The sequence below is a fragment of the Neodiprion fabricii genome, chromosome 5, assembly GCF_021155785.1.
Source record: "Neodiprion fabricii isolate iyNeoFabr1 chromosome 5, iyNeoFabr1.1, whole genome shotgun sequence".
In the NCBI taxonomy this organism is placed as follows: domain Eukaryota; kingdom Metazoa; phylum Arthropoda; class Insecta; order Hymenoptera; family Diprionidae; genus Neodiprion; species Neodiprion fabricii.
Genome location: NC_060243.1, coordinates 12,166,985 through 12,187,151, shown reverse-complemented (window position 1 = coordinate 12,187,151; position 20,167 = coordinate 12,166,985). Strand labels below are relative to the sequence as shown.

Below are 20,167 nucleotides of genomic sequence, written 5' to 3'. Positions count from 1 at the left end.
CCCGGAACACACCTGGTTCGAGTGCCCGGCCTGGGAGGTTCGGAGGCAAGTAATGACGGAGACTATCGGTCATGTCCGTAGCATCCAGGAAGTGGTAAGCGCCATGCTGCAGGGTCGGGCAAAGTGGGACGCGGCTGCCCGGTATATCAGCGAGGTCCTCCAAGAGAAGGAGGCAGCCGAGAGGACGAGGAGGAAGGGCGAACAGCCCGGAGGACCGGCGGCCAGATCGGCGGCCAGACCGAACGTGGGAACGGCCAGGTGTGGGTGCGACATACCGTACACATACGCGGTGTGCTTCCGCCGCGGTGACGGCCCACAGGACGAGGTCAAAGCAAATTCCCCGATGGTTGGGGACATCACGGCAGAAACATCAAGGATAGAGAGGATCGCAGAAAAACACGGGGCCAGACAAATACGGGGGGAGGGGGGAGGAGGGGGGGGGGGGGGGTGGCAGCCTCCCGTGAGGGAGAGAAAGACGGAAGGAGCGACAGTCCAGATGACCTATGGTAACGTTAACTACCTAGGTAACAACCGGGCCATTCTCCACCTGAAGAGACGGTGGGGCGGGATCCAGCAGCTAGTCCATTCGGCGAGCTCGCTCAGTATGCAGCCACCAGGACTAGACGTGGTGGTGCTGGATGGAACGGTGTTCACTGCTCACTGCCAGTGCGGCAACTCGGCTGAGCACGACCGAATGTTCCCCCACTACCGATCCACCGTGGAAGATGGGAAGACCAGCTCGGACTGGAGGCTGACCTAGGAGACAACGCGAACAAGCGCGGCAAAGGAGGGACAAAGCCACATCGAAACGGCGAAAAATATGCTGGTGAAGAGCGGCGACAGAGACAAGAACCCGAAGGGGTGAACACAGACGTCTCCAATTAGTGGGACACGTCAGAACGACAGACAGACAGTCAGACAGGCAGGCAGGGAGTGGCGAGGAGACAACGCAGGCATGCGGAGGGGGGTGTACAGGACACTAGGTGCAAAGAGATCCCCTAACCAAACAATGAAAAAGAGACGCAAGGCCCAAACGCGGGGTAAAAGTGCTAGTGCTAATGCTAGTACAAGTGCAAGAGCGAGTGCGGAAGTAGACAGAAATACGTGTACGCTAGCGCAGGGGTATTCCGACACTTATGCAGCGACGCCCCGCATCGTGCAGCGTACACAAGGGCACGAAGGACACGACGACGCAGGACGATTTGAAGATCCGCGGAGGCGTGACAGTCTGGTCAAGATGGCCAACGGCACGCCTACGGGCGGGAGAAAGGGCCTGAAGCGAGACGACCGGACACAGGGACAAAGTGAAGTAATGCGCAAGCGGTTCCGCGCCGTCCTGGGTGACGAGCGGCGGATAGGTTTTAGCCGGTAAGAATCCGGCACTATCTGACGACATCCAAGAACATCCAGATGTCTTTTGAACATTTCCCCGTCACCGCTAAAAAAAAAAAAAAAAAAAATGGGTTCGTGTACTTATGTACGCGCGTGAGAAGTTATACTTATTTGGCATCATTAAACAAGCCTTGCGAAATTTTTTCAGCATCTTTGGGGTCTTACTTTCGATTGTAATAGTTTTTACACATTTCCTCATTTGTTTTACCTTGAAAACTGGAATAGAAATTGAACAGATAATTTATAAATAATAATATAAACGGATAGTTAACCTCAATTATATTGGAGCACTTGAAAAAGTATGTAATGGTCCTATGGAAGTTCCTCTGTATTCTTTCGGAGTTGGTAAAGAGTAACCAAAAGTGTTTCTCTGCAAATAGAGTGTAGAAACTCCCTTATTTATTAGTTATCAAATTATAATGACGTTACATCATGTACATAGGAATAATATTAACGATAATCTCACCTGCAAATAGAGAAACGAAAATTAAGGTTATATTTCACTCTATTAAAATTACGTTGTCTCTTCCCTGTTTGTTTACGCGAGACTGATCGTTCGGGATACGTCTCCAATAATCCCTCATTATCGGTCACGAAAATAAGGTGACGTAGAGGGGCGCGACCTATTTAGACTTAGCGACTGTATACTTTCGTTACAAGTATATAACCACAATTGGCTGCAGAAGAGATTGCGCCTAATGAGTGCATCCTGGGAACAACCTCACCCCCTTACTGGTGGTGTGGAGTGTATAAACGACGAACGGATTGTGTGACTGAGGCACGGGGATTTTTGAAGTGGAGAGAGAGGAGGCTTTAGGCACTTCTTTTGGGACCACGACCGAGAGAAGACGATTTAAATCAGTAAATCAATATTTTACTATTGTACCATTGATCATTATTTCATTGCTCTACTTCGGTAATGAAAACTGTATTTAACCGTGTCACTGCGGCAGTAAGTGAGCTAATCTTTGTGTTATCTGACATCAGAAGTGGGATACAGAACGTTCAATCGACTGTAATTTGAGAGCGGTATAGATTGTAGGTAAAACCGTGTTAGTGGATAACGTTGGATAAAACGATGGAAAAAAACAGTGAACAGAGTGTGAGTGTAGTGGCGATAGACGCTGAGAGTTCAAGTGCAGCGAGAGACGCTGGAAAGAGTGTAGGTATGACTGACCATGAGAAAAGCAGTGTAAAATCTCGAACTCAGAAGAGAAATCGGTCCCTGATGACATAAGAGTCCAAGTATGAATCTGACGATTCAATGCGAAGGAAGAATAGGCGCAAAATACGTGAAGCAAGATTGGAGGAGGAGAATCTGCGACTTCTTGCGTTGCTTTCTAGATGAGAACGTGCTCCGATGGATCTCGTCAAATTCGATCCGAAAACAACGGACGCAATTGGTTCGGCGAAGATGGTTGACGAGTGGATTGGTCGTCATAGCCCTGATGATTATGAGGTGGACCAGCACTTGGCGAAAGCATTCAAGGGCGAAGCAGCTCAGTGGTTTACGGGTATGGATCCCTCAGGGAAAACCTAGGTCGAAATATGTGCCGAATCTTTAAGCGCGTATGCAAAAAACAAGAACGCCACGTCGGAGCTACACACAATGTGGACAGAGGACACTGAGTTTACGCTGGAGAACTTCATGAAGAGAGGGAGGAAGTTGAAAGCGTGGCTCAATGAAAGAAAAACGGTTGACGACACGGCCGCTCAACTTGCGGGATTATCGTATTCGGCACAAAACCGATTCGTTCGCAACGTATTCGTGCGTGAATCACCAAAAAGTTTGCAGGAAGCAATGGCGTACCTCGATGGACGAACGACCGACCATCATCAACTGCGTGCATTTATCGGAGCACCTGGTCCACATACTAAAGCCGGTATTCATAGTCAGTGCCTAAGCCCAGACTCGAACAAGACGGTCTTATACGAGGCCTTAAGATGGCGTTTGGTTTCATAGACGTCAAACAAGACGGTCTTAAGGGGACCCGGTGGTCTAGCGCACGAAAATGACACCTATTTTCACGATTTTTTTTTTGCTATTAGAAATAAAAAAAACGATGTTCTAACTTTTTGAGCTTATTACTACGTTTATTAATCATACAAAAAAATTTTTTTTTCCTTTTAAAAACAATATTTATTATTATAAAAATGCCGCTAAAGATGACCCTCTCGAAAAATCGGATCCGGACTGCGGAGGTGATTTCGAGACTTCTACTCATCTGAAACAAAAAATTCAAAGACATTCTTAATCAGAAAGAGTGCAGTTATGGTCGGAACTAGAACAAATCGAAAAAATTGAAAATTGACAAAATGGCGGGCGTTGAAAAAAAAAGTTCGTAAAATCGGGTTTTTTTCACTAGTTTTTTAGTGTAAACAATAGGAAATTATTTAAATAAAATTATGATTCTAGTTCCGACGATAGCCATACATGTTGTGAACAACATATCCAAATTTCAAGTCATTCGGTTGAATAGTTTTTTTATTTTCATGCCCGCAGTGCCGAAAAAAGTCGTTTCGAGATAAATGAGTTTAAAGTTTGAGGTACAGATATTTTCAAAAATTGAGCAAATTTGGAATACTTATAGTTAATCCGCGATTCCGACACCATAGAGGATCCCTTCGGAACGTTTGTATTCCTCGATTTCGTCACTCCTTTCATTTTTTCGAGCTGTTCGAGCTTCTTTGGAGTTGTCGGTGCTCCTACGGTTGGCGCTCGATACTCGCCGCTCGTCTCGGTTTCGCGCGAGTTGCTCCGCTTGTGGCCCGATTGTTATGCCCATGGTCTCCATTATTTTTAATAGCGATGCAAAGCCTTCGTTGAATATACACGCGGAAAGATAGGTGGCAATATCCACGATATTTTTGCCGGCAAACATATGTTTCGGCGCAAGGTGCCACACACAAGCGTTGAAACTTTCGTTGTTGTTCTGCGTATTGCTGCCAATACACCTTTCCAATAAATTTTCGGCGGTCAATTCTTCATAAATTGGTTTTAATATTTCTTGTGCATCATCATCGAGAGCAGGTGGATGCTCGTAGGTGTCTAAAGTACCTGCAGCCTCACTTTGATGCCACTTGCACCACGATTCGGAACCTGGAGGACAGTACGAGTGTTGCGGATTTTCATCTGTTGAAATTTTGTGATAATGTGCGGCCCATATTTCACTTCTCATCCCTTCAGTTGAATCTGAATTACGTCTAATTGCTAGACCGTAATAAGTGGACAGCTCTTGCAATAATTTATTCGTCAATTGTTGACGCTTCGGTTTTTTAACTTTCCGCTGTGTTTGTTTTTCCTCTTCTTTTTCTACCAATTTCTTTGTTGCTTTTTTTATTTGTGCATGTCTTTTTTTCGCATCAAGAGCACGTTTGTACAAACGTTTTTTAACATGCAAAACACATTCTTTTTGCAAACTAAAAAATCATCTCCATAAGGCTTTGTGTCCAATAAGGCTTTGAACGTTTTTGTGTCGCCGTCGCCGATGTAGTTCGTGTATTTCACGTTGTATAACTCTTCCGAACTCTCGAACATTTCCACGATGCCGTCTACCTCCATTTTTCCAGCACTTCCGGCATGATTTGCTTCACATTGATCTTCATGCTCTCGATACCACTCTTCATATTCAATCGTATCCTTTTGGCCTTTCCAATTTGAGCAGCCTTGACATATACTGCATTTGACGACAACGTCCAAAATTTTGTTACTGTATTTCCCTATCAAGGAGGCTATACCGAGAAGCGATGAAAATCCACGTTTCGCCCACGATCCATCACCAGACACAGAAAGTTCATCCGCGGGATGCCCTGCTTCTACATTTGTTTCGGCAAGGTATCGAATAGTTAAATGTGTGTCTCGCGACACTCAAAATCGTCCTCGCACATGTACGCACACTCGCGTGCAATGTTTACTTGCCGTCTCTGCGTCAAATCTCGCCGCTTGCCCGTGTCGCGACTCAAAACCCATCAGCTGTATCTCATGTATTGTCTACTGTCTCGAAATCATGTATGTGTATAATCTATGTATTCTCTCGCTCTGTAAAATCTTCACTCTCTGTAACGTTCTCTTCCGATACGGTCTGTATCGCCGCATCAAAACCAATAAAATTCTCGGTTACTATCAATCATCATCTCTCTCCATCTCAACATCATTTCGTTTCATTCACACTCGTTCTCATCACTAATTCGCGGATCCCACGTCGATGATCCATATCTTTTTGCCATCTCTCTAAACATTTTTTGATCCTTCGAGCCGGATCAGTCGCGAATCGAATCGGATCATTCGCAAATCGAGTCGAATCTTTCCAATCGTTGCGATTTACGGGAAAACGAATTAGCCAGTGAGTGAAACGGAACTATCGCGTGTGCATCAAGTTGCGAAAGTTCACGTAATTAAAGTGAACAATATCGTTATCGGTGAAAACCATCATCAAAATCAGTCGCGTCCGTTAAATTCAAACGTGCGGTGTCCTCTGTAGTGACCGTGACTAAGATCTGAGCGTCAACAACACCGATCTCTCGAAGTGTGTATCGCGACGCCCTATTATCACTGTGTGCGTATCTCGTTCGTGAAAACTCTGTTCGTCGCGTGAGTTACACTTTCTCGTTTGTCAAAATGACGATCGACGAATACATTGAACGTCAAACCGATCTCTTCAGGCGCATCTGTCGCACTCTCGAAAACTTGCGCAAGCTCGGTGAAGCAAGAACAACCCTCGGGCAAGTGCAATCGCGATTAGATGCTTTAAATTCAAATTGGCTGAAGTTCCAAGACATGCACGAGACAGTCGATCAAACTAGAATCGCAGCAAAAGGTGATCAACTCGACGCTATCAAGAGACTTTCGTATTTCGCGAAAGACTATTACGGACAGTGCGAAGAGCAATACTTAAACGCGAAGGGAGAGATGCTCGATCTACTCGGAACTCTCAAGACTCTATCGGCACCGATCGTGCCAACAGCCGTAGCCCCCCAACTCACAACTGGAGGAGCCTCAAAACGGCTACCACGCATCGAATTGCCTACGTTCTTGGGCAATTACTCAGACTGGAAGTCTTTCCACGACCTCTTCACATCAATCGTTCGCGAAAATTCGCAACTCTCGGAAGTGGAAAAACTGCACTACCTAAAAACAAGTCTTACCGATGAACCGTCACGACTCATTAAAAACATCGCTCTTACCGCTGAAAACTTCCCTCGAGCCTGGGAAACTCTCGTCTCACGGTACGAAAACAAGAGACTTTTGACGGATTCTCATCTCGCGACACTTTTCGCGATTCCTCGTGTCACGAAAAAGTCGTCATCAGAACTGAAGAGCTTGCACAGCAACACTTGCGAAGCTCTTGGCGCACTCGAACTTCTTGATAGTCCCGAGAAATTAGGGGATCACATCATCGTGCACATGACGATTCGCAAGCTCGACCCAGCATCTCTCGAAGAGTGGGAGAAAAGTGTTAGCGAGAAACTCGAGCCCCCCACGTTTGCGGAGCTCAAGGCGTTTCTCATCGGTCGCATCCACACCCTCGAAGCCGTGGAGCAAGCTCCTGCTCACAATCAAATCGCGACGTCGAAACCGCACTCATCGCCAGGAAGGTCAAATCTTCAGACGACAAGGTCACATACAGCGCAATCAAAGGAACAGTCGTGTGCTTGTTGCAAAGGCAACCACTACATCGCGTTCTGTTCGACCTTTCGCGACAAATCTCTGGATCAAAGAAGGGAAGTGGTTTCTGCGAAAAAGCTTTGCTTCAATTGTCTCGGTCCACATCAGCAGAAGGACTGTCGATCCAACAAAACGTGTCGCGTGTGCAACGGTCGACATCATTCCTTGCTGCATCGAAACTCTTCTTCAATCTCGACAGCTGCCAACAGCAGCACATCTCAAGGACAGGCCGCAGTAGCGCAACCTGCAGTGCAGAACGCACCGATCTCGAACAGCGCCTCTCAGGTGAGCAACCACTCAGCTCAGCCTACAATGATCAAGCGCTCTCCAGTTCTTCTCGCCACAGTGCAATTGATCGCTTCGAATCCGGAGACTGGAGAAAGAATCATCGCTCGCGCTCTACTCGATCAAGGATCCGAAAGTTCATTCGTCACGGAGTGGCTAGCGCAACAATTGCGACTACGTCGGCATCAAGCAACGATACCGATCATTGGCGTCGGAGCTCATCAATCGGCAGTGACTCGCGGCATCGCGACATTGCAACTCCAATCTCGTGCTCACACCTCGTTCTCATGTCAGGTAGAGGCACTCGTGCTTCCACGACTCACATCGTATCTACCCTCATTTCGACTTCTCGTCGAAGACTGGCCTCATCTACGAGGACTCAACCTCGCGGATCCAAGCTTTGCACATCCCAGTCAAATCGACGTAATTCTCGGAGCTGACATCTACAGCAACATCATTGGTCAAGGAGTTCGAAGAGGAGCACCAGGAACACCAATCGCGCAAGAAACTCAGTTCGGTTGGGTCCTCTCCGGCTGCGTTTCAGCGGAAGCAGCAAGCCCCTCGTATGGCGCAGTCCAAGGCTTCCAATGCTCCCTCGATCACGAACTGCTCGATCTCGTGCAGCAGTTTTGGAAGCAGGAAGAAGTGTCGAAACCTTTGGCACTAACTTCCGAAGAAGAGCGTTGTGAGGAACACTTTCGCGAAAAGGTTTCTCGAACTGCGTCCGGTCGTTACGTAGTTCGGCTGCCGCTCAAAGACAATTCGGTAGAGCTCGGCAACTCGCGGAATCCCGCGCATCAAATGCTCCTTCGTTTGGAGAAACGGTTCGGTAGCGACGCGAAACTCAAGGAGGCTTACTCGAGCTTCCTTCGTGAATATCGTGAACTCGGGCACATGCGTCGCGCTATCAATACACCTGAAGACAATTCCCGCGTGTTTTATCTTCCCCATCACGGTGTAGTTCGCGACAGCAGTTCAACAACAAAGTTGCGTGTCGTGTTCAACGGGTCTCAAAGAACCAACCTCGGACTCTCTCTCAATGACAATCTTCTCGTCGGTCCAAAAGTGCAAACCGACCTCGCGGACGTTCTCTTACGCTGGCGACAATATCCAGTCGCGTTCTCATCAGACATCGTCAAGATGTACCGACAAATTTTGGTCCACAATGATGACCAAGATTTTCAGCGAATCCTCTGGAGGGAAGAACCAGAGCTACCGATTGAAGAATATCAACTTACTACGGTAACGGATCTCGCGATCCGTGTTCTTCATCAACTCGTTCAGGACGAAGGTAAGCAGTATCCCTTTGCGAGCCACATCATTCTCGAGAACACGTACGTCGACGACATCCTCTCAGGAGCAGAGGACGTTGGTCTTGCAAGCGCTCCGTATCTCGCGATCCGTGTTCTTCATCAACTCGTTCAGGACGAAGGTAAGCAGTATCCCTTTGCGAGCCACATCATTCTCGAGAACACGTACGTCGACGACATCCTCTCAGGAGCAGAGGACGTTGATCAAGGTCGCGAGAAAATCAACGAACTCAATCAATTGCTCAAGGCGGGCGGCTTTGAACTTCAAAAGTGGACTTCAAGCCACCCAGAAACTCTCGTTGACATTTCTCGAAACCATCAAGAGATCGCGATGCATCTGAATCTCGATCAAAGTCCATTCTTTCGGGCTCTCGGTCTTGCGTGGAGACCAGACATCGACGCGTTTGCGTTCTCTCCGCAAATTCATCAAACTCGGGACAATTTCACGAAACGAAAAGTTCTCTCACAAACCGCGCAGCTCTTTGATCCTCTCGGATGGCTCTCGCCGATCACGATCAGAGCCAAAATCTTTATGCAGGAATTGTGGGCACTCGGTTTCGACTGGGACGAGCCGCTCTCAACTTCATTATCCTCGCGATGGATCGAGTTTCTACAAGATCTTCAAGGCATCTCAGCTATCACCATCCCACGATGGATCGGGTCAAGTTCAGCATCTCTCGGGATAGAGATCCACGGTTTCGCGGACGCCTCTCAAAGTGCATTAGGCGCAGTGATCTACGCGCGAACGTATATCAACACTCACGAAGTGCGCGTTTCACTAGTGTGCGCGAAAACTAAAGTAGCGCCGCTAAAGAAGGTGACAATTCCTCGTCTCGAACTCTGTGCTGCGAATCTTCTCGTCCGGTTGATGTGTCATGTGGAAAAGACTCTTAATTTCGAAAACACCCCGGTTTATCTGTGGACGGATTCCACAGTCGCGCTCGCGTGGATCAAAAGCCACCCATCGCGGTGGAAGGAATTCGTTCGTAATCGCGTAACGGAAATCCAAGAGTTCGCGCGCGCTCGTTGGTATCACATCTCGGGTTTTGAAAACCCCGCTGATCTTGCGTCTCGTGATGCATCTCCGGAGCAACTTCAAAAATCAGAACTTTGGACCTTCGGACAATCCTGGCTCTCGAAGCCTTCTGTCAATTGGCCATCCTTATCTCCGCGACCGGAAGAAAACATTCATCTCGAGGAAAGAAAAGGGCTGTCGACGCACATCGCAACTGCTAAGCCGCTACAAATCTGGGATCTCGTCGATCGCTACTCAAAACTATCGACTCTCCTCAAAGTCACATCATTGTGTAAACGCGCAGCAAATCGGTTCCTCGCGAAGACGACATCGAATCGCGTAAACACGTCTATCACTGTCGGACCGATCTCTACTCTCGAATTGAGCGACGCCCAACTGTTTTGGACCAAGGTGACCCAGCAGGCGTACTTTGCAGAAGAAATTCGCCAAATCGAGACAAGTTCAAGTCTCACTCGAAGTCATCCACTATCGCGACTCACGCCGTTCATCGATTCGAACGGATTCCTCAGAGTCGGTGGTCGACTGAATCACTCATTGCTTTCGTACGACGAAAAGCACCCGTTCATCTTGCCTCGCGAATCATCGTTCTCTACATTGATCATGGATCATCATCATCGGTTGACGCTCCACGGAGGTCCGCAACTCACTCTCGCTACAATCCGACAGCGGTACTGGATCCTGGGAGGAAGAGTACCGATCCGCATGTTCATACATCGTTGCGTTCCTTGTGCGCGTCATCGCGCCACCCTCAGCAGCCAACAGATGGGCCAACTCCCTCAGTCTCGAGTCACGCAATCAAGGCCGTTTCTTCACTCTGGCGTTGACTACACTGGTCCATTCTCGATTCGAGCCTCCCGCGGAAGAGGAGCGAAATCATGCAAGGGATATATCGTTATCTTCATCTGCTTCACGACCTCGGCTGTGCATCTCGAGCTAGTTTCGGACTACACGACGGAGGCATTCATCGCAGCGTACAAACGCTTCACATCTCGACGAGGAATTTGTGCCTCAATCGCAAGCGATTGTGGAACGAATCTCGTCGGCGCAGACTCAGAACTTCGCCGTCTTCTCGCTGCATCGTCAAAGGAGTTCGCAGAAATCGCAAACACCCTCGCATTACACGGAACCCAGTGGCGGTTCAATCCTCCCTCCGCGCCTCATTTCGGTGGAAATTGGGAAGCCGGAGTGAAATCAGTCAAATTTCACCTCAAACGAGTCATCGGAGAAGCTACTCAAACGTTCGAGCAATTCGCGACGTTCCTCACGCAAGTAGAAGCCACGCTTAATTCTCGACCTCTTTGCGCTATCTCGGACGATCCACGGGATCCAAGTGCCTTGACGCCAGGACACTTTCTCGTCGGCTCAGCATTGAACACAATTCCTGAGCCGTCACTCATCGAGGTGCCAGTTCAACGGCTATCGCATTGGCAACACTCGCGTCAAATGCTGGAGCATTTTTGGAAACGGTGGAGTACGGAGTATCTTCAGTCCTTCCAAAACCTCTCGAAATGGCAGACTCATCACGGGAACATCAAAATCGGATCCATCGTTCTCGTAAAAAACGAAAATCTACCTCCATCTGTGTGGCCCCTCGCGAAAGTGATCGAAGTGCATCCGGGAACCGACGGTCTCGTTCGCGTTGTGACCGTTAAAACGAAATCCTCTGTGTTAAAACGTCCAATCGTGAAATTGTGTGTGCTTCCAGTGTCCTCTTAAGACAATTATTGACTCTAAGAATAAATAACGCACGGCGGGCGGCATAATCTAATTTCGCGATCGTTACCGATAGCGAAGCGGGCGGTATGTTTCGGCAAGGTATCGAATAGTTAAATGTGTGTCTCGCGACACTCAAAATCGTCCTCGCACATGTACGCACACTCGCGTGCAATGTTTACTTGCCGTCTCTGCGTCAAATCTCGCCGCTTGCCCGTGTCGCGACTCAAAACCCATCAGCTGTATCTCATGTATTGTCTACTGTCTCGAAATCATGTATGTGTATAATCTATGTATTCTCTCGCTCTGTAAAATCTTCACTCTCTGTAACGTTCTCTTCCGATACGGTCTGTATCGCCGCATCAAAACCAATAAAATTCTCGGTTACTATCAATCATCATCTCTCTCCATCTCAACATCATTTCGTTTCATTCACACTCGTTCTCATCACTAATTCGCGGATCCCACGTCGATGATCCATATCTTTTTGCCATCTCTCTAAACAACATTCAATTCGACTTCTTCTTCCAATGCTTGTGACGGGTTTTGAGTCCGCACGAATTATATGGGTGGGGAAGACAATTAGAGACGGGGCGGATGTAATCGTTAAAACTTGATGTGTATATTTGTGACGGGGTGTACAGGTGCAGCGATCGGGGGACGGAGTCGACTTAAACTACGGAAGATACAAAAGGGTTGTAGACGTAAGCGATGGCTGATCACGCCTCAGCCCTTAGCGTTGCTTAATACTAACTTATGGATACGCGCGCAGGGGGGGGGAAGGAATGTGTGAGGTGACGGGGAGTGTGTGGTAGACAGGGTTGGTATTGCGAGGGGAGGAGCAGATCGGCGCTAGAAGGCAGGCTAACCTGGTGATGTCGACGTGTGTGTGTGGAGGTCTCGAGGTGCAGTGGAGGATAGCTGGGTGGTCGGTGTGTGTGTGTGTGTGTGTCGGTGACCCTCTCTCTTTCTTTCTCTCTCCCTCTCTCGCTTTCGCTCTTAGGTTTGGGTTTACGCTGGTGTGGCTGCTGCTACGGCCGGGCTCGTACTGACCCTCGCGCTCGGCTCTGCCGAGCGTCGGGGGGCTTCGGTGGTGTTCGGGTCTTTCCCGACGGGACAGGGCTCACCCGTTCGGCTCTTCCCCGCGGGTTTGGGGTTTGTTGTGGCTTGCACTCTAGGTGCAACGTCACAACTCCCCCCTCCCCACGCGGGGCGAGGCCTATAGGGTGAGCCGGTTTCGGTGACGGATTTTGCGGTCCTTTCGTCTGTGTATTCTCCTTTTGTTATTTTTGTTGTTTTTGTGTTGTCTGCTCCGATCTGTCGGGGTTAAGGGATGGAGGTTGGGTTGTATTTGCGGGGTGTGTTTTTGGTGTGGGTTGTGGGTCGTCTTATATCTACTTATTCTACTTAGTCTCTTTTTTTTTTTTTTTTTTTTTTTTTTTTTTTTTTTTTCTTATACAAACTTATTCTATTCTTATGTTATTTTGTACTCGAATTTTTGGTTTTGGTACGGTGGCTCTCGTGGTTTGTGTGGTGTGGATAACTGTTGGTGGGTGTGTGATAGTTTGTGGTGGGTGTGATGTGTCTGTGTTAGTTTGTGTGCATGTTTGTATGTGTTCTGTGTATTTGGTGCCCCGGACCAGCCCCTTGCACTTCGGGCATTGCCTTGGTCCGGAGGGTGTAATTGTGTGTGTGGTCATCGTTGTGTGTGTTTGTGAGTGTCTCTGTGCGGTTGTGGGTGCAGTGTTTGTTGTGTGTGTTACTGTCGTGGCGGTCTTTGTTACCTGTGTGTGTGTAGTGGGTGTCGGTAGTAGCGTTCGTCGGGTCTCTGTCCGGTGTGTGCCGTCGCGTCCGTATTTGTGTGGGTGTGGGGCCTGTCCTGGTGTTTGTAGTAGTGGTGTTCTCTCTGTGTTTGTTGTTATTGTCGTCGGTCTCGTCAGTCGTAGTGTCATTAGGGCCGGTATTCTTTGTTGTTTATTTTCCATGTTGTGTTTCTGTGGAGTGAATATACATGTTAGTTTATTTTCGGGGTGTGTTATTTGATTATGTATATAATTTTAGGTCTTCTATGTGACATTTTCCTATATTTCTACCGCTCTCTGTTGTTAATTCGTATATTGTGGGTGAGATTTTTCTAGTGATTATGTATGGGCCTATGAATTTTTTATTTAACTTAGCTGTCGTTCGTTCTGGTCCGGATGAGAGTGCGTGGTTCTTTTTTAGTACCCTGTCTCCTTCCTTGAATTGAATGTCTCGTCTTCGTAGGTTGTAGTAGTGTGCTTGTTTTTCGTTTGCTTCTATCAAGTGCCTCTGTACTTCGTCTCTAAGTATTTGTAGTCGTCTTAAGTGGTCTGTCCATCTGTCTGTGTCTTGTAATTCTACTTCGTCGTGGTTCTCTAACTGATTTCTTAGACATTGTGTGGGATTTAATTCCCTTCCTAGGTTTAAAAAGGCTGGTGTGTGTTTAGTTGATGTGTGTGTACATGTATTGATTGCGAATTGTAAGTCTTGTAAGTGTATGTCCCATTCTGTGTGGTCGTTGTTTGCGTAGGCTTGGATCATTGTTTTAGCGGTTCTGTTGACTCGCTCTACGGGGTTGGCTTGTGCGTGGTATGGGGGGATTGTTGCGTGTCTGATGTTGAATTTTTGTGTTAGTTCGCGTATGAGTTTGTTTATGTATGGTGTGCCGTTGTCTGTCAGTAGTATGCGTGGTGTACCCCATCGTGATATTACGTGTGAGTGGAATGTCTGTTCTACTGTTTTGGCGTTTGCTTTGCGTGTGGGTATGATTTCCACCCATTTAGTGTATAGGTCTTCGAACACTATGATGTATTGGTTTCCCTTTTTTGATCGTGGGAGTGGGCCCATGATGTCGGAGGCTACTACTGTCCATGGTTCTTCAATAATTCTCATGCCCATTAGTCCTGCTGGTCGCGCTTGTATTGTTTTTGTTCTTTGGCATGTGTCACATTTTTTTATGTAGTTTACTGTGTCTCTGTACATCCCTGGCCAATAATATGTTTTTGCTACTCGTTGGTATGTTTTTTCGATCCCTAAGTGTCCTGCTTGTGTTACGTCGTGGTTTTCGTGTAGTATGTGTGTTATTTTGTCTTTGGGTATGACTAGTTTCCATGGGTTTGTGTCTGGTAGGAGGTTTGAGTGTAGGGGGTTCGGGCGGTGGAAGTATAGTTGATTGTTTCTGATTCGCCACGACTCGTTTTTCTCTGGGCGTGTTTGTACTTGTGTTTTTTTGTATGTGTACCACTTGTCTGTCGTGTCTACTATTGTGTCTATGTGTTCTTCGTCTTCGTGTCGTCTTGAAAGTGCGTCTGGCACGTCGTGCATTGTACCTTTTCTGTGTGTAATGTCAAAGTCGTATTCTAATAGTTCTAGTGCCCATCGTGCTAGTCGGCCTGTGGGGTTTTTTAATTGTCTAAGCCACTTTAGTGCGTGGTGATCTGTAATGACTTTGAAGTGGTACCCTTCCACGTAAGGTCTGAATTTTTTGATGGACCAGAGTACCGCCAAACACTCTCTCTCAGTTGTTGAGTATTTACGTTCTGCCTCGCTTAGCGCACGGCTAGCGTAGGCTATGACATGCTCTTCGTCATCGAGAGATTGTGTTAGTACGGCACCTATCCCTGTTCCGCTAGCGTCTGTTTGTAGTGTGAATGTTTGTGTGTAGTCTGGGCATGCGAGTGTGGGTGGTGATGTGAGTGCGTGTTTGATTGTGTTCATTGCGTTTTCTTGTTCTTCCCCCCAGTGCCATTTCTGGTCTTTTTTCAGTAGTCGTGTTAGTGGTTCTGTAATGTGTGCGAAGTTAGGTATGAAGCGTCTGTACCATGATGCCATGCCAATTAGTCTCCGTAATTGTTTTATTGTTTTTGGGCTTGGGTAGTTTTCTATGGGTTGTGTTTTGTCGGGGTCTATGTGTAGTCCGTGTCTGTCTACTATGTATCCGAGATATTTTACTTGTGCGCATCCGAACTCGCACTTCTCTGGGTTTATTGTCAGTCCTGCGTCTGTAATTCTTTTTAGTATTTGCTCTAGTCTTTGTAAGTGTTCGTCGAATGTTTGTGTTACTATTATGATGTCGTCTAGGTATGCGAATGCATATGGTTCGCATTCTGGGCCTATGAGTCTGTCTAGTAGTCTTTGGAATGTCGCTGGTGCGCCTGTCAGTCCGTATGGCATTCTTTTAAATTGGAATAAGCCCATTCCCGGGACTGTAAAGGCTGTTATGTGTTTGCTGTCTTTGTCGAGTGGTATTTGGAAGTATGCTTGGCTTAAGTCGATTTTTGATATGTACTGTGCTGTCCGTAGTTTGTCTAATATTGCTGTCATGTATGGTAGTGGGTATGCGTCTTTTTTTGATACTGAGTTAACCTTCCTAAAGTCTAGACAGAAGCGATATGTGTTATTTGGTTTTCTTATCATGACAATTGGGCTCGACCATTCGCTTTCTGATGGTTCTATCACGTCTTCTCTCAGCATTTTGTGTATTTCTGTGTGGATGGCTTCTCTAATTTTTGGTGATACCATATAGTATCTTTGTTTTATGGGTGCGTGTCCTTGTGTGTCTATTTTGTGTTTAATTAGGTGTGTTAGCCCGAGTTGGCCTGGTAGTGTTGAGATTTTCTGCTGTATTGTCGTCTGTAGTTGTGTGTGTTGTGATTGTGTGAGTTCTTGTATTCCTGCGCATATCTGTGGTTCGGTTTCTTTGTCGGTTGTGTCGTCTGTTGTTTGTGCGTTTGTGGGTATGATTTTTTGATTTGTGATTTGTGTGTTCTGTGGGTTGTCTTTTTGGGGGGTGTTTTCCGGTGGTGTCTTTGTGTTGGGTAGTGTTGGTGTTAGTGGTTTTTGTTTTATGGTTGTTTTTTTTTTTGTGTTTTCATGTCTTTCTGTTGTTTTCGGGTTTGTTTGTTGTTTCGTTGCTTCTAATTTTTCTGCTGCTTTTGCTTGTTTTGTGTGTGTTTGTGTTGATTGGTGTCGTGATTCTCGTGTTTGATGTATTTGTGTGTATTCTTTGAGTGGTGTTGGTAGTTCTTGTGGTCTAGTTTGCATGTGGTAGTGTGTCTGTGGGTCGTCTATCAGTGACCATGTGTTTTTTCCATAATTTATTAATATTCCAAATCTTATTAAGTCGCTGTTACCTATGATACATTGCGAGCCTAAGTTTGATATTAATCCGAACTTAATTTCTTTTGTTATGTTGCCGAGGCGTATTGGGAGTGTTACTGCTCCTTCTATCGTCACCTGTGTTCCGTTTCCCATTGTAGCTGTTCTGTCGGGTGTGTTGTTTATTTGTGTGTCTGTGTTGTGTAGTATTTGTATTACTTCTGCGCCTAGGTATGAGTGTGTTGCGCCTGTGTCTATTAGTGCGTTAAATTCGTGACCGTGTATTTCGATTCTGATGTGGAATCTACTTTCCGTTATGTTGTTGTCTGTCGTAGGTGCTACTGTTTCGGGTGTGTTTGTGCTGTTTGTGGGGTTGCCCTCCACCCTTGCTGGGTCAACCCTTACTCGTTTCCCTGGTTCTGTATTTTGTGTGCATTGCCATCTGAAGTGTCCGGGTTGGTTGCAGTTAAAGCATTTGCGTGGTGTTGTGCCTGTGTTTGGGTTCGTTTGTGTTTGTTGCTGAGTGTAGTGTGGTGAGTTATACGTGATTGCGGGGTATCGAGTCTGTTGCGTATTTTGGTTTGTTTGGTTTCGTCGTATGTTGTATGTGAGTGCCGGTGGTATATTTGGTGTTGGGAGTATTGCTGGGCGGGGTTGTGTTTGTGTGTACTTGTATGGGATGTATTGTGTGTGGTGTGTTTGGTGTGTGTAGGTTTCTCGCGGTTGTGTGTAGTTGTTTAATATTGTTTGTCTCGTGTTTTCCCATTCGATATTTGCTTCCCATTCTTTTGCGGCCATTTCCAGTTGGTCGAAGTTCGCGAAATCGTATGGTTTTATGTATGCCTTGTATTCTATTTTCATGTTTCTGTATGCCAGGTCTAATTGTGTTCGTGGGTGGTATGGTGGTTTTAGTTGTGATAGTAGTGTTCTAAATTGTATTAGGAATTGTGTGATTTTTTGTGTTGGTCCTTGTACGTAGTTTCTGATTTTTTGTTCCAGTCTGTCCCTATGTTGTATGTCTTGAAATGCGTGTGTAATATCTCTCTCGAATTCTTCTAGTGTTCGCCATTTGCCTCTATTTAATCTGTACCAGTTTTTTGCGTCACCTTCGAGTATTGGGCTGAGGTTGTTGATTAATTGTGTATCGTGTATTTCATAACCCGTTTGGTAGTCGCGGAGATTTTGTAAAAATTCGTCTATGTTTTCGTTTGTGTCTCCTGAGTATTTTATGTTCCATGTTTGTATTGTTTTCATTGCCATTGCTGGCTGATTCCAGTATGTACTGTTTGGGTTTGATGTGTGGTTTGTGTTTGTGGGATGTATTGACTGTGTGCTGTATATGTGTGGGTCTTCGTATACGTTTCTGTCGCTTGGTGATGCTCCGAGGTCTATTAGGTTTTGTATAAGTCGTGTGTTGCGTGTGTTGGTGGCTAAAAATGTGTCTGTTCCTGTGAAGTGTCGGTTCGTTTGATTGGTTGTTACCGTGTTAGTTTGCGTGTGTGTAGGTGTGGGGATTGTATTGTATGTTTGTGTGTGATTTGTTGGTTCTGGGCTTTCTTGGTGTTGAATTTGTGTACTGTGTAAATTGTGTGTATTCTCTATGATAGCTGCATCGATTCTATTTATTGTGTTTGGTGAATTTATCGTGCCTCGTCTATTTATTTCTTGCGGTTGGGTCGGCGTTTGTTGATCTCGTGTCGCGCGCGGCCCGCTCTGTGTCGAGTTGTTTTGGTTGCGTTCGGGTGTGTGTATGTCCATGTGTTCGCGCGCTAGGCCTTGCGGTTCCCTGTGTCCTTGGTCTGCCATTGTGTGTATCGTGTTTGGTAGTGTGTGTGTTCAACTGTCGTTATTTGAATTTTCGTGACTGTGTAGTTTTGTTTCGTGAGTCTATGTGTATTTTGTTAGCGTTTATTCCTGTGTTTTGTCTCTTAATTGTTTGGATTTGTGGTAAAAATGTGGGTAATTTACGTTGGGCGCCAATTTGTGACGGGTTTTGAGTCCGCACGAATTATATGGGTGGGGAAGACAATTAGAGACGGGGCGGATGTAATCGTTAAAACTTGATGTGTATATTTGTGACGGGGTGTACAGGTGCAGCGATCGGGGGACGGAGTCGACTTAAACTACGGAAGATACAAAAGGGTTGTAGACGTAAGCGATGGCTGATCACGCCTCAGCCCTTAGCGTTGCTTAATACTAACTTATGGATACGCGCGCAGGGGGGGGGAAGGAATGTGTGAGGTGACGGGGAGTGTGTGGTAGACAGGGTTGGTATTGCGAGGGGAGGAGCAGATCGGCGCTAGAAGGCAGGCTAACCTGGTGATGTCGACGTGTGTGTGTGGAGGTCTCGAGGTGCAGTGGAGGATAGCTGGGTGGTCGGTGTGTGTGTGTGTGTGTGTCGGTGACCCTCTCTCTTTCTTTCTCTCTCCCTCTCTCGCTTTCGCTCTTAGGTTTGGGTTTACGCTGGTGTGGCTGCTGCTACGGCCGGGCTCGTACTGACCCTCGCGCTCGGCTCTGCCGAGCGTCGGGGGGCTTCGGTGGTGTTCGGGTCTTTCCCGACGGGACAGGGCTCACCCGTTCGGCTCTTCCCCGCGGGTTTGGGGTTTGTTGTGGCTTGCACTCTAGGTGCAACGTCACATGCTTTTTCGAAAACTATTTTCGTGACGGCTGCAGCTGCAATTTTTATGTTGTCCACGATGCTGTAATATGTACTATTACAAATTCCTCGTCCAAGATCCATGAGACCGCAGAAATTTTTCATGCCTTCAAATCCTACTCCAAGCATTCTCAGGGCGAGAACAAGTCGACGGTTGATTTCAAACGCCTTATCGATTAACGGCGAAGACAAAATAAAAGTTTCTTTACACCCGCACTTCACAGAGAGTTTGAATCCTAAACCACGTTGTCCGTTTTTGCTAAAAGTCACAGCACCGTTACAATCTTTACACTTTAACAACTGTTGCAACGTTAAAAATATCACGCTGAATTCGATGATGCAATAATTGAAAGTAGGATTAACGTTTACTTCCAATTCCTTATTGTTTTTTAATTTTTTTGCAGACGTGCTCGTAAAATCAGTCGTATTTTCGACAGTGAATCGATTGCCCTTGAAACATCTTTTACGCCCTACAGAATATGGTCGTCTACAAGAGCCGCGGCCTTGCTTTCTGTCCATATTTTCTGATATTTTATTCCAAAATGCTCGATGTTACTTCGTCAAGACGAAACATTGCACTGACCAATTTAGGGGAAAGCCAAATGAGCGTTACCTTTACAAATGTAAAGGTAACGATTACAAATGTAAAGGTAAAATGCGGCGAAGGGTCGGCAAAGCTGCCGCGCTCCGAGTAATGAACTCATTAAGAGCGCGCGGGCCGCTCTCTACCTGGCTGTAAAAGCTATAATATTGGGAATTTCCGCATGAAAATTTTACAGTATATTCTTAAGATACTATACTTTCGAAATATCGAAAAAAAAAAAATCGATTTTTTGAAATTTCTAGACCACCGATCTTATTCGAAGCGTAGCTTACAAGGTTGCATAGTCCAGTCTTATTTGAAATAAGCATTGTCTTGAGCACGCAACATTTCATAGTCAATTAACGCAGTCTTATTAACGTATCTTGATCAAGTCGAGTTGGGACTACAC

At 46.5% G+C, this 20,167-nt stretch overlaps 1 protein-coding gene across 1 annotated transcript; it reads left to right on the top strand.

The window, feature by feature from the left end:
* Positions 1-6,010: 6,010 nt before the first annotated feature.
* Positions 6,011-11,404, top strand: LOC124183639. The gene has a single exon (XM_046572357.1). The coding sequence runs from the start codon at positions 6,011-6,013 to the stop codon at positions 11,402-11,404; it is 5,394 nt and encodes a 1,797-aa protein (XP_046428313.1).
* The last annotated feature ends 8,763 nt before the right edge of the window (positions 11,405-20,167 follow it).